At 36.3% G+C, this 14556-nt stretch overlaps 1 protein-coding gene across 3 annotated transcripts in view; it reads left to right on the top strand.

Annotated features, from left to right (window-relative positions):
• Window positions 1-14315, top strand: part of PARP8 (poly(ADP-ribose) polymerase family member 8) — a 196041-nt gene extending 181726 nt beyond the window's left edge. For all 3 annotated transcript variants that reach the window (XM_061393566.1, XM_061393565.1, XM_061393567.1), the window contains one exon: window positions 9755-14315. In XM_061393566.1, coding sequence (XP_061249550.1) covers window positions 9755-9857 — 103 coding nt within the window. In that variant the 3' untranslated portion in view covers window positions 9858-14315. The remainder of the gene's footprint in view (window positions 1-9754) is intronic.
• The last annotated feature ends 241 nt before the right edge of the window (window positions 14316-14556 follow it).

Genomic DNA, 14556 nt, shown 5'->3' with positions numbered 1-14556 from the left:
AGGTCTAGGACAATAACCTGGATCTTGTAGCACCAGAGCTGTTATACATCCTCCAGTCCCTAAAGACAAGAAGAGAAAGCAGTTATGAAAACCTGTTAGGAGAGACATTTCTAGTTCATCGTGGCTCCATGAAAGGAGTCATGGCTGTCAATTCAGAGACGTAGGCAGTCCAGGGGGCTCTTGTGGGGTGGAGCCAAGCAAAACCTTGATGTTGCCCTCCTGCCAGCGCCCTGCTGGGACACTCCATTGGCCAAACTCTACGGGAAACTAGAGGGCAAGGGAAATTATTGATCAAGTCCATACAGTCAGCCTCCTGGGCTAAAAGGCAACATAGAGAAGGGCGTTCCATGGCTCTGGAGGCTCCCAGGAAAGCATCTGCTTTTTAAGTTTATAATTCGGATGAAGTTATAGCACAGCACAGGTCTCTCATGAAAGGCAGTCATTGAATATTTTTTTCCTTTCATCTTTCTTGCTCATATTGCTTCTTATTCATTGTTAGAAGATTGAATTTCTATAAGACACCTCCAATCACAAAGTTGTTCAGTGAGTGTGAGCTGGAAACTTTGATGGAATAGTAACTCCAGAGTCCTTTTCTTAGCCTGTCCCTAATTAGTTAATCTATTCCTTTTAGTGTTGTGTGTGCTAAGTTGCTTCATTCGTGTCCAACTCTGCGATCCCATTGACTGTAGCCCGCCAGGCTCCTCTGTCCTTGATTCTCCAGGCAAGAATACTGGAGTGGGTTGCCATTCCCTTCTCCAGGAGATCTTCTCTACCCAGAGATTGAACTCTGTCTCCTGTATTATCAGACAGGTTCTTTACCACTAGCGCCACCTGGGAAGCCCCATTTAGTGTTAATGCTAAAATTCAAATTTGTTGAGATAAATAAACAACTTTAGATATGAAAGTGCTCAGAAGTAGTATTATTTCTTTGCAGTTTTACACAAATTATATCTAAACTAAATCAGTAGGGCACATATGTGGATATTGACTGGAGAGAAGGATTTCTGTATTTCATAAGAAAAAAATGAAAGACCATCTGAAGACAAGAGAAGAAAATACTTTCAGTATCCTCAGATATTTTCCAAATAATACAAATGGGGAAAATTCTATTAAGGTAATGATTTTCATTTCGTTATAAACACAAATGAGATTTCATCCTTCATCCCTCAGGAGAGAAGAGACTAATTAAGGAAAATTGATAAGATTCAAAACACATCAAAAGGAAAATCAATTCACTAATGAATGTACATTCTAATTACAACCATCAGTTTCTTTCTTTATAAAAGATATAATCACAGACTTCTACTAGTGTTGTGACTCCCCAGTGAGCGGTAGCATCTAGGAAAAAAATAAATTGAGAAAAAATGAGTTTTCACAAATATTCTGTAATCAGAAACTAAATTTCTGTTCTTATTTTATTTATTTATTTTACACATTGTGTGATTTCTAGTTAGGAACTGTTCCTGATGACTAGGATATAAAGTAGTGAATTATAATAAATTCCATGCTAATCTGATTTCCAGAATGAAGGAGAGAATAAAACAGCTATGTGATATTCTAATCACATTCTTCCCAAAAAGTAAACAATACCAGAGAATGAGGGGAAAACAGGGGAAATTTTAGGGATTAGGGCATCAGAAAAAATTTAAAGTAAAATTTAAAGGACAATATCAGATAGGGAAAACAGAAGAATAAGAAGTTTGAAAAAAATTTTGTTGGAAAATTCCAAAAATGAATAAACTTAACCAAATATATATGCTTCAGGCAAAATGTAGTAATTCAGATTTTAAGAACAGATTCCAGCCAGTTTTGAGTATCTAGGAACTGATCAAACTAAAGCTTGATTTTGTTACTAATCTTGAGACTCATGTGCACAAAGACATTAATGTCAATATATAGAAAGCAGGCAGCTGTTTTTAAAGGGCCAGAATTTGGGCTTAAACAAGGGATGTAAAAACCACTTTGTGCTCTGGTCATATACAACAAAAATGTTTATTTCACACTAAATGGGGATTTTAAAGCTGGAGAGGAAAACTTGATATTTTGGTCTTTTGGAATATATTTGATCAAATATCAAATATATTTTATATTTACAGAAAATATTGATATTTTCCGTAAATGGGAATGAATAATAAAATCCAAGAGAAGGCAATCGATTGGGTGCATCTAGAGCCATGGGCACCCCGTGCTATCCTACCCCCGTCACTGCCATCGTGAAAACTTGCAGAGGTGGGAGTGTATCTTCTCCCTCAGCTACTCAGGACCAAGGACACTTTAAGAACTGCCAGTTTTTGTATCTTTCTATCTGATATTTCCACCTAAGCGTTTGGTTAGGTTCTAGCATGGTTCTTTGGTTTAGAGCAGGAAGGTTTGCAGATGAACTGTTACTGTATTTTCTTTGTCATATCAATATAAGGTATATGTTTTCAAAACATTTCAAGATGTTCAGAAATTTAAGAGCAGAAAGGACAAAATAAAACAGACCATCTGCAGAAAAGAGATGTGGGGTATTTTCAGGTTCTGGGGTGAAGCAGATATCTGTGCTAAATTTCAGAAATTCCTATCTAAATCTACTTTTTAAGGTCTAGCTCAAATACCACCTCTTCCATGAAGCTCCTAATAAAAATTAACCTCTCTTCCTGGTATTCCTACAGCTCAGTGCAGAACTTCCATTTAAATCCAGTTTATTCGTTGTGTCTGACTCTTTCATGAGGCTATATGTTAACTCTTAAAGGGCAGAACTCCTATTGTTGTTGTTGTTGTTGTTGTTTTTTACTGCCCTGCATGCCCTGAATCAGCTTGTATGATATATGATACACAGCTGCTTTTCAGTTAATTTTTAATGAACAAAAAGGCGAGGGGGCACAAAAAGGAAAATGTTTTAGAATATGTATGGTTTTTATTTTAGGTCAGAGTTTGAAATATATCTTAAAAAGGTAGCTATAAGAGAAGTTTATGAAATAAGAACTGTAGAATGGCTATTTTGAGAAATAAGAGATACATTGCACCATGATTTTGCAAAAAAAATACAGTGTTTGAATGGGAGCATAGCAAGGAGACAGCTTATTTATGAAGTTAGACAACAGGACATTCAGTCATGGCTCAGTGACATAAGCTGTGTGACATCAAACTGATACGATCTGAGAGCTTTGCTTCATCCCCAGTCTGTAATAAATCCAATTTCTCTGTCTCTAACCCAGATCTCTTTCCAAGATTGAAACTGCCACATCACTCCCCTACTTAAAAGTCTTTGATAGCTGCTTACTGCTTATAAGATGAAGTCCAGTCTCCTTTACAAAGGGAACCAACTGACTCCTTGATGCTTTGTTCTTTTTTTCAACACCACTGTGTTGAAGGAGGAAGAGATGCCCAGCTGCATGGCCCATCATTTTCCACTGGCCGCTGTCTCATACCTGGAATGTTACGCTGTGCAATCTGACCTGTATGCTGGAATTTCTGCACTCCATGCTGTTCTTCTTTCCTTTCTTCATTAAGCTTGGATCCTTTCTTTCATTCTTTTCTCTATTGCCTATCTCTTCAATATTACCTGTCTAATTCCCACTGCTCGTTTAAATCTTAGTGTATATCTTCCCTCCTCCCAGAAACTTCTCTTGATGCCTTTGTGCTGCTCCTTTTTGTTACTGTATAACACCTTGGATGTGTTTCTATGATTGGATTGTTCTTTTTATGTATTGTCTCCTCCACTACTACTCTGTATGCCTCTTGAGACTGGGCACTACATAGGTCACCAGTATAGTGCTTGGCAGATAAGTAGGAATGAATGAAATGCCAATTTTATAACTGCTTGCTGGATATTTCCCTCCCCTCCAAAGTCGACTAATTTTCAGATCATTACGTACAAAGTGGAGCCTGTTATTGCTAAATCCCCTATCTGCTTTCACAACTTCCTCCATCTCTGCTCACGTCATACATCAAGGAGACTTGGAACCTGAGCTGTAGCTTTCAGTTTCTTTTTCCTTGCTTGCTAGTCATCGGTTCCCAAGTACATCTTTTCACGAGTTTCCATGTGTATCGTAAACTCCCTGCAGTACACCAGAAGATTGCTAGTTATTTTCCATGCTTCTGCTTTCTTCATTGCTCCTAACCTATTTTTTTATACTGCCAGATTATAAAAAACATTATTACATTAGTGGTACCTGTTCAATGTACAGACACTGAAATCAAAAGCAAGTTGAAAGAGAGACAGTCACCCATCATAGTCCCGCCTTAGAGTTAACAACAGTTAATAAGATCATACAATTTATACCACATTATTTTTCCAAAAGGAGAGTTTGATTATTCCTTGTTCATGAAGGCTAATAGTTATTAACAAAACAAAACAAAAAAATTGGCATTCTGCAACATGGTGCCCATCTGACTTGACTTCAATTATCCATATAAACCACTCATTGAATAAAATTATTTTCCAAGCCATTTCTTGAAAAAACTTGCAACTGTTGTTCCCATTCACCATGCCTTTGCTCAGTCAGTACTAGTGCTTGGCCTTCTCACCAGTTCAGCCTTTAATCAACCTTTCCAGGCGTAACTATGTGGTCTTTTCCATGGGGCCTTTCCCGGCGTCCCAGTCAGACAGGATATCTGTCTTTACTGTGACTTCTGCTTGCCCTTTCTTTGTTCACCCAGGCTGCCTTGTCCTCCAGTTAACTGCATAACTCTATTATCTCCCCTAGTAAAATGCAAATTCTGTCTGTGTTTGGGAATCTCATGTCTTGTGCAGAAAGACTTAATACATATTGAATGAAAGCAGTGACAAAAGACTGAATGTTCTAACTTAATCAAGAGATTTCTACATGGGCTGTGAAGTAGACAATGCACTTACAGCATCAGATTTCTTACAGGAACTTTGGAGACGTGCTGAATGTCATTCAGTTCACAGTGAATTTCTCCTCCCTGCAGCTAATGAAAAGCAGTACTACCATTTCTGGATTCCAGATTTAGGAAATCAGAAAACACATGTATGTGTACCAGTCTTAAAACTGTCCCAAAGCTGCTATGAGCTTCCCAAGTGGCGCCAGTGGTAAAGAATCCTGCCAATGCAGTGAGAGACCCAGATTTGATCTCTGGGTCAGGAAGATCATCTGGAGAAGGAAATGGCAACCCATCCCGGTATCCTTGCGTGGAGAATCCCACACACAGAGGAGCCTGGCTGGGTATAGTCCATGGCGTCACCAAGAGTTGCCCACACTTGAGCAACCAACACTTCCACACTTTTTATATCACTAATAACATAAGTAATTTTTGTCTTCTTGCAGATAATTTCATATTTCCTTCTTCAGAAACCCCCACTCAAGTGTATCACTTCCCTGTTGATATCATTCTTGCTCTATTTCTTTTTAAAATTTTGTTGCTTTCTAGATGTAGGTAAACTGCAACATGTTTAACGTAAAACAACAGTTTTACATTAACAACTTAGTAATAATAATAACTGCAAAATAGTCTATATGCTATATTATAGTAAACGCTGTAATGCCACTAGTAATTCAAGTATCTAAGCCCTGCTGGTTGACTAACTCAAATGGTAGTTGGGTTTTCCTTTATTATTATATATGCTTCATAGTTTCAGACACCCAAATGCCTTTGATCAATTTTATCCTTCAGCCCTCAACTGTTGTATTTCCTATGGGCTTCACAGACAATGGAAAAATAAGCATTTTTCCTGATACTTTCAGCTCAATTTCTCATTCTTGCTCTCTGTTCTTTTCTCCCTTATGTTCTTTCTCTAAATTATTATAGTTTATTTAAAGAATGTGAGTCTCACCTCCTCTCTGTAACGTCAAAGGCTTTTTGAGTGTCAGTGAATGTGTATTTGGGTACAGAGAACCCTTCCATCTGAATGGAAAATAGAGTGAGGGGAGAGAGATGGGGCATGACTGGAGAGGAAATTTATGTTTGGATTAGGAAGGACTCTAGAGTGAATGGCAGTGACGTTGGATCTTGTTTTACAAGTAAAGCAATGGCCATTTGCATCACTTTAGCAGGGCAGAGAATAGTCTTGTAGGAGGGATGGTGCGGATAAGTGTAGAGCTAGAAAAACTAGTTACCATGTTTAGTAGAATCGTCTAGATCAGCGTTTCTCACTACAAAAAGAAATGTATTTGACATTGGGACCAGGGAAAGAACAATCTTGGTTGGTACTTACTGCCCTTCTCTATTCTAATTTCATTGAAAAATGCTAGCCTGCACAGTCTAAATTAATTTCAGAGCCTGCTAACTGTATACAACGTGCAATTTGAAAATCACTCATTAGACGAATAGTGTGTATGTGTGTGTGTGTGTGTGTGTGTGTGCACACTCAGTCGTGTCCTACTGTGTGACCTCATGGACCGTAGCCCACTGGGCTCCTCTGTCCGTGGAACTTACCAGGCCCAGAATACTGGAGTGGGTTGCCATTTCCTACCCCAGGGGATCTTCCCAACCCAGGGATCAAACCCAAGTCTCTTGCATCTCCTGCACTGGCAATCGAATTATTTACCATTAGATTTGTTTACCAGTGAAAGCCTAAATGAAGTTGATGGTGTCAGATTGAGAGAAGTTGCAAGTGAGAATAAGTAGGAAACTGGAAGTGAGATAACCAGATGATTTATTAGATTTGGGCACATGGCATAACCAAGAATAACTGGTTTTCCTGTTATTCCTGATAGATGGTAGTACTTCAAGTTTAAAGACTGACAGAATAGAAAAGAGCAGTCGGTTTTGAATTAATAAATTAAATTTCAGTTTTAAATACACCACCTCTGTGATTTCTGTAGGAAGTGTATAGTTAGGGCAAGATGTAAGGATTGGAGATACAGTTTTAGGAATCGGCAAGTGGCTGATAGTAACAACAGTGGGAGAGACTAAAGACTATGTTCTTTCTTTGCATATCGTGAAAAGAAAGAACACAGAGGAGTGAATTGTGAATAAAACCAGCATTGAAATGGGAGGTTAGGGAAGAAAATGCAATGAAGGAGACTGAGAATTAATTATCAAAGGGCCAACTAAGGAGGGAAGAGATGATACAGCTTCACGAAAAAGAGCCATCAACTGTATCCCATGCTGCGGACATAGTGGATATAGTCTTCTGGTTGCCATGCGCAACCGTTGTCAGTATTTTTCGGGATAGTAGTAGGACCTGAGGGAGAAGGCAATGGCACCCCACTCCAGTACTTTTGCCTGGAAAATCCCATGGACGGAGGAGCCTGGTAGGCTGCAGTCCATGGGGTCGCGAAGAGTCGGACAGGACTGAGCGACTTCCCTTTCACTTTTCACTTTCATGCATTGGAGAAGGAAATGGCAACCCACTCCAGTGTTCTTGCCTGGAGAATCCCAGGGACGGGGGAGCCTGGTGGGCTGCCGTCTATGGGGTCGCATAGAGTCGGACACGACTGAAGCAACTTAGCAGTAGGACCTGAAGAATAATTGCAGTGGGTTAAGGAGAAAATGGAAATTATGACGTATTACAGACAAATTTTAATCAACATCCACTTTAAATTAAAAAGAAGAGAGATGTAGGCTGCTGCTGGGATATCTATAAAGATGAGAATATTTTACTCAACATTGTGTCCAAAGCACAGGGGACACAGTAGGTGTGTTGACTATACCCAAAGTATCATAGACATAATCTCCTATGAGGAAATTTAGGCTGGAGTTACACGGTGGACTGGGACCTGAAATTGGAAAGTCATCAAGAACAAAACAATTCTAGGACCTGCCATTCTTCCCACTTCTCTCAAAGCAATATGGTTTTCTTTGTGTCTGCTTTATACTCTTTTTGTCAATCTCTTTAAAAAGTTTTCCATAATCTGTATCCTAGAGGAGCTAGCTCAGTTGGTTTGGTAAAGCACCATTATCTTCTTTGGGCTGAGCCTGCAAGCCAGGTTGCTTCCCCAGCCTTGCTCAGAATTATGGATGGCTCAACCTACTCTTGATCCAGTGAGTAGCCAGAATTTATATAAAAACAAGGCTAACATATTTTACTTGTCCAATAAGATATATTTCTATACAGTTTGCTTCAAAACACCTGATTAGATCTGGATAATTCTAAAGTGTTTTGCTTTACACATTCTCTAGTTTGTAACAGAGGCTTCTCAGGTGGCACTACTGGTAAAGAACCCACCTACCAATGCAGGAGACATAAAGAGTTGCAGGTTCAACCACTGGGTCAGGAAGATCCCCTGGGGGAGGGCATGGCAACCCACTCCGGTATTCTTGCCTGGAGAATCCCATGGACAGAGGAACCTAGTGGGCTATGGTCCATAGGGTCGTAAAAAGTCGGACATGATAGAATATTGTTTGATCTCCTGAGAAAATATTTACAACTGGGCTTTGTACCATATATCCTATTCTTTTTTCACAATAATGTTTCACCACTGAATGCCTTATGTATACATATGTGTATGTGTGTATTTGCACAGTAAGAATTAACCAAGTAGGCAACCTTGGGCCATTTCTTAGGAGTTTTTTTAAAAAAGTGCTAATCTCTCAGTTGTGTCTGACTCTTTGCAACCCCATGGACTGTAGCCTGCCAGGCTCCTCTGTCCACGGGGTTCTCCAGGCAAGAATACTGGAGTGAGTAGCCATTTCCTTCAGGGGATCTTCCCAACCCAGGGCTCAAACCTGGGTCTCCTGCTTTAAAGGCAGATTCTTTACCATCTAAGCTACCAAGGAAGCCCCCTTAGGAGTTTAAACTTGATACAAATGCAGTTATCACTGGGTTTTTAAGCAGTTGATTATATAAAGACCTAACTTCTCATTGTTATATGTCATTTATTTTGTTTTTCTGTATTGTACCATTTCAGGAGAATTTTAGGTTTGGTGGGAAAAAGACAGTGGCACACATTAATCTCTGAGACTCTGTGCTTACACCCCTGGTTATCTATTTTGAAGTAATTACCACCTCTCTAAAGCTTCTGTCTTGAAGTCGTTTTTATGAAGTAAAATTAATTCATTACTTATTCTACTCTGAATATTATCATGGAAGTTTAAAAATTCATTCCTGGGAAATTCTTATTGCCCAAGTAAGTTTATTTGAGGAAATGAATTATCATCTAAAATGTAATTATTTCTTTCTAAAGGACTTAGTAATCGCAGTCTTTTAATGTATTTTCACTTCTATTACTTAGCTAAACTTGGCAGACTTGCTTTCTTATGTGTAGTACCAGCATAAATAAGAATAGGGTTTTAATTTAGTTGGACTAAATACAGCAACCAGTGATAAGGGAAAAAAAAAAAAAAAACAGCACTGATTACAACCGAATAGTAATTAAAAGGCAAGAATCCTGCAGGAGCAATGGTGGAAGGTAAGGTGATTTTTCTGAGAGTGTTACTGATCAGAAAATAAAGAAATAATTGAAGTAGTAATGGAGCAAAGAAGTCAAGAAACCAAGGAACATAAAACTGAAGTCAGTATGTTCTTTCTCAGCAGGCTTCAAATAACAACTGCTGAGGGAAGTGTTCACAGGGCCAAAGACACTGGCATGCTTCCTGCATTCAAGCAATGCTTTATGGGGGGTTAAAATTTAAAATGAAGGGGCAAATCAGGGCATGATGTGGAATAATCATGTGTTTAGTGATGTGACCTTTTCTGCATTTAGTAATGTGATCATGTTATTAAATATAACTGAGAATTGTCCTTCTGTTGATTCCTTTGGACAGTACTTTAGGTATCAGAGATCATTTCTAAGCTGTCTTAAGTGCTCTCAAAATGTTCTTGAATGTTTCATCTTTTTGAATGTTTGATGTTTTTGTGTTTTAGCTATGAAGATGGCCAAGTGGGAGACGCAAATATTAACACGCAAGAAGGAGGCATTCACAAAGAGATCCTTCGAGTAATTGGTAATCAAACTGCTACTGGTTAGAGGACCACCATTTAATTCACATGATTTGAAAGCCTTCCTCGGGTTCAAAGCTGGATTTTGAACTGAAGAAGATGATAAAATAATTTATTGTTATTATAAACAAAATTAATCCTTTGAATACTGATTTTTTTCTTAGTATTTCTAAGTATATCATTAAATACCTAAAATGGTATATAATTTATCAATTGTAGGGTTATGGAATCTAGTAATAAAATTACACAGCACTTAAACTGAAGTTTGGGTTCCTCACACAATAAACAGATTGAAAAAACAGTTTTGTGCTGATATTTTTATATTAAACTCTCTAATTGGAAATTTAATATTATATACCGACATCTTAGGGTACCAAAAGAGAATTGAAAGCATTTTATAATGGCGTCTAAATCTATAAGAGACTTTGCAAAAAGTATAATGTTTGCCCATTCTGATGTGCTATATAATTAGCAGTATGAAAGTTCGAATGTTTTGGGGAAGGATGTTTCCTAATCTGTTATTTTTCCTTATATGAAAACAATTAGGTCTTTAGATGCAGTGCTTTGCCTAAAAGTATGTAATATACGTATCTATAGATTCATGCATCAAATGTCTGATTGTGCATATATGTGTGCATCTACACATATATGTATTTTAACAACAAAGATGGCATAGCTCCACAGTTCTGTTCTCATTCAATGGAAAGAAAATAATATTCAGTAAGAAAATGATATTCTCTCTGGACATAAAGCAAGATATGAGCCAAATTCATCACCATTCATTCACTGAAAATATTTGCAAACAAATTTTCTATTTGTTTAAAGAATTTTCCCTTCAGTTAAACTCTTTATAATGTTATAATGTTGTAATCTGGGGTATGTAGACACCCCTGGTGGACTAAATCTGTATTTGAATGATCATATGTTTAAAAGAAAGACCTTGAATTTAACCAAACAGTATATATATTTTTATTTCCTACAATGGAATGTTTTTTACATTTATTTATACCACACCAGCCTTTTTATATTTTTTCATTTAAGATCTGTGCTTAGTTTGTTTTTCATGTTGAGAAAGAAGACAAACTTTGAAATTTCTTTTATATTAAAAGAATATGAATACGTTTACAGAGAACAGTAACACCAGCTCTCAGCATTCTCTTTTCGAGTCATGTGCTCATCAAAATTGTTTCTGTTTCTTTGGATCCTGAGTTCTTATTCATTACAAGTTTTAATTGACAGTGTTTATTTTCCTGCATGATGTTTTTGGAATAAGGCCATTCATGAGAGCAGTTTAATTAGCAAGTCTGCCACTCCATTCAAACCCTGAATCAAGGCTCATATCTGACTCTATTTAAAAAGAAAAAATTTTAAATGTACACTCATTTGCAAGTGTAATATTATAAATTCTGTGCTTATTTTCCTTTGGTATAAAAGGTGAGAACAAAGGTCATCCGCATTGTTAAAGGTTGCCATCTAGGAAGCATTTCTTAATCATTTGTTTTCTTATATTGTAAATAATTGATATGCCACTTATTTCTGCAAAAATAGACTTGAAGTGGTTGGGATATTCATCATTGTGATAGGATCCACTTAAAATATTGATCTGTTTTGACTTGTGCCTCTGAACTCAAGGCCAGACTGAAGGATAATATTGGTATGGCAGGGCCAAGGTACAGTATCTTATTCAGTCTTCTGTGACCAGATATTTGAAGACTTTACGTGGGACAAGAGGACTGCTTGCTGCTTTCTGCCATGACTCCCATAGTCTCCCAAGTCCCTTTACTGTGTTTTAAAAAGTAACAAAAGTAAAAAAATTACTTTTTCAAAATAATTTTGTGGAACATTCATATATATGACATAAATATAAAGCTGTAATAGCAGGATTTGGAAATTGAAATCCTGAAACCGCATATGTTTGGCCACTAGGACCACTGAGGCACCTCCAAAAACTCTCTGTAGTACCTCCAAGCATAATTTAAAAACCACCAATCCAGTAAGGGTTTATTTAACAGTTGAGTGATCAGTAAGGAGTGTAGTGTTAGAAGTTGAACTGGAAAGGGAGCTTGGAGGACTCAAGGGAGACTATTTAGAGGAGATAAAACTTCATAATACAAACTTCTACTATCAACTTAAGCATGAAAGTAGATTCAGCTAACAGAGCAAGGGAAGTAATTGATAGCTTTAATGCCTACTAAATTATTACAGATAATGATAATGTCTTCTAATGATAATCAATTGAATGATTTTGCAAGGCAGACTGACAGATTTTAATTTTTTTTGAAAAACTGTCAGAGCCTTTTTAAGCCAATATTCTAAAAGTAAATATTTAAATCAGTATTCTAAAATCCAGTCTTTTAATTGGACTTTTGATGTTGGGAATACTATAGTATACTGATGCTTATCTTTATTTCTACAGAATCTAATTTCAATACCTGTTAGTAGATGAATATCGTGCTTTCAAAATCCAAACAGGTCCTTTAAATTTAGAAGTTTAAACATTATTATCACGCCTTGATTCAGTCACTTCTTTTAAGAAATTATCTTTTGACTTATTTGATGATTCCAAATATGTGATATTGTGTTGTTCTTCTATAATCACTTGAAGTCTGTTCACTGATGCTTTGTAATAGTTACATTATTGATGTAGCCATTACTGCTTAATATTAACTCACTGAGCAAAAGCAATCATTTATTTTCATTCTTAAAGTAGGGGAAGAAGAGCCTTAATTTATTAGTTCTACTTTTTTTCCTGCGTTACTGATTTTGTAAACATTTCACTATGAATAATTCATCCTCTGTCATTGTCCAGTGTATTTAAGAAGAGAAGAAAATGATCAAACATTCAAGAAGAGAAAAACAGTAATAATATACTTATAGCCGAGTGCTATAAAATACATTATGGTGAGGTCTTTGATGCCTTAAATTGTATTCTGTTACAATTATTTTTATTTTGTTGCTCAACAAATCTCAGTCAAATATTGGATTTGAAGGTGGTAAGAGTATCACCTCCTTAAATTCATTCTCAAATACTATGTGATACAAGAAACTTAGGCAAGCTATTTTAATGCTGTGATATTTCTCATTGAAAAATTTAAGAGTTTAGAAAAGAAATCTCTCAATTATTCTCCCCTCAGCTAAAAGAAAGGAAACTTTTAATATGTAAGTCTATGAGTCTTTATTATCACTGAAAGAATTTTAACAGTACTTTATACTGTAATACCATAATTTGCCTTAGGGCATGGTGTTTTAGAAAATTCTAAGGAAGACTTCATCATCCTTGTTAAAGTTTGAATGACTTCATCAGATAGCGATTTAGTATGTCATGAGGGGACATTCAACTTTAGACTGTCTGCCATCTAAATATATGGATTTCATGGTGGCACTTGAAGCACATTTTAAAAATATGTTATTCTATTGTCCTGCTGAATTCTTCATTATAATACTACCTCAGGACGAATGATAGAATGTCTGTTAAGATCAATTGGGTTTCCAGTATAAGGATCAAATAAAATTTTACAAACAGAAGTGATCAAATAATTAAACAGTCAAGACCATGCTGGATCTTTGTTATCAAGTACCTCTTGACAGTACGGTAATATGGATATTTCAGTCACCAATGATGAATAACATAGTTATCACCCAGTGAGTTATGTGAAGGGGTTTCAATCTGCAAAATTTAAAGATAATTAGTTCCCTTTAATACTGGTTTTCTACATGGGTCAATTTTATGTCCATTTACCTGAAGCTGCAAAAAATTGCCCACTCTTAACAATTAAAGAATTAAAATACCCAACTGCTATACCAGAATGGCAGACTGAATATTCAAGTATTCTAGCATTGAATGCCTGCTAAATTTTTGTCAGATTATAAATTTGATGTATATTATTACCCAGTAAATTTTTCTTGGGAATTTTGTATACACTCTGATGTATTAGGATAAGTTTTTGTAGTTCAAAGGAATTTCAAATAGTTTTTAGACAAAACATATCCATGAGTGTGAAAAAGCTGTGTTGAAGAATAGATTACATTATACATTTACCAGCAAGTCAGTAAAAAATAGTGCTTATTTACATAGTCAACATAATTTAATGTCCTGAAAATAATTTCTTCAATTGCCCAATATTTAATGTATCATTTGAGATTTTAAAAAATACAGCCACTCCTTTATGTAAACATTAAGACATGCCTATGTTTCTTTAACTCTACAGCCTTCTTTACAATAAATTTATTGACTTTTGTGCACAAAATAGTATTGCAACCTGCTATTTAGCCTTTGGTGCCTTAGAGTTACTATAAATATTTAACAATATGTACATAATGTAAATACTGCCAAAAGATCACTAAGGCCAAATATTTTCTCTATTCACTTTTTACTGCACTTGCTTTCTATTGCTACTTAAGCCTCTTTTATTCAGCTTTGTAATAGTTCTAACATTGTAGCCAATGTAAATGTTTACTTTCAATAAATCTGAATTTGTTCAACAAGTATGGTATATGTGGGCACTATTTTGAAAACTCGGTTAGGCCATAGATATTCCTCATGATGAATCTTGCTTCTGGGGACTAGATATTTGAAGTTTTCAACAAACTCTAAAAATGATGTTGCCCTTTTTACTTAAAAATACTTTTAAAATAAGAGCGAATTAAAAAAACACTCTTCTTGCCAATATTCCCCCAACTATTAATAGTTGCGGTAGATTTAATTTGGTCATGTGAATACCATTTTA

Source organism: Bos javanicus, chromosome 20 (genome assembly GCF_032452875.1).
Source record: "Bos javanicus breed banteng chromosome 20, ARS-OSU_banteng_1.0, whole genome shotgun sequence".
NCBI classification, from domain to species: domain Eukaryota; kingdom Metazoa; phylum Chordata; class Mammalia; order Artiodactyla; family Bovidae; genus Bos; species Bos javanicus.
Note: the sequence above shows the minus strand (reverse complement) of the source record. Positions and strands in the feature narration are given on the sequence as shown.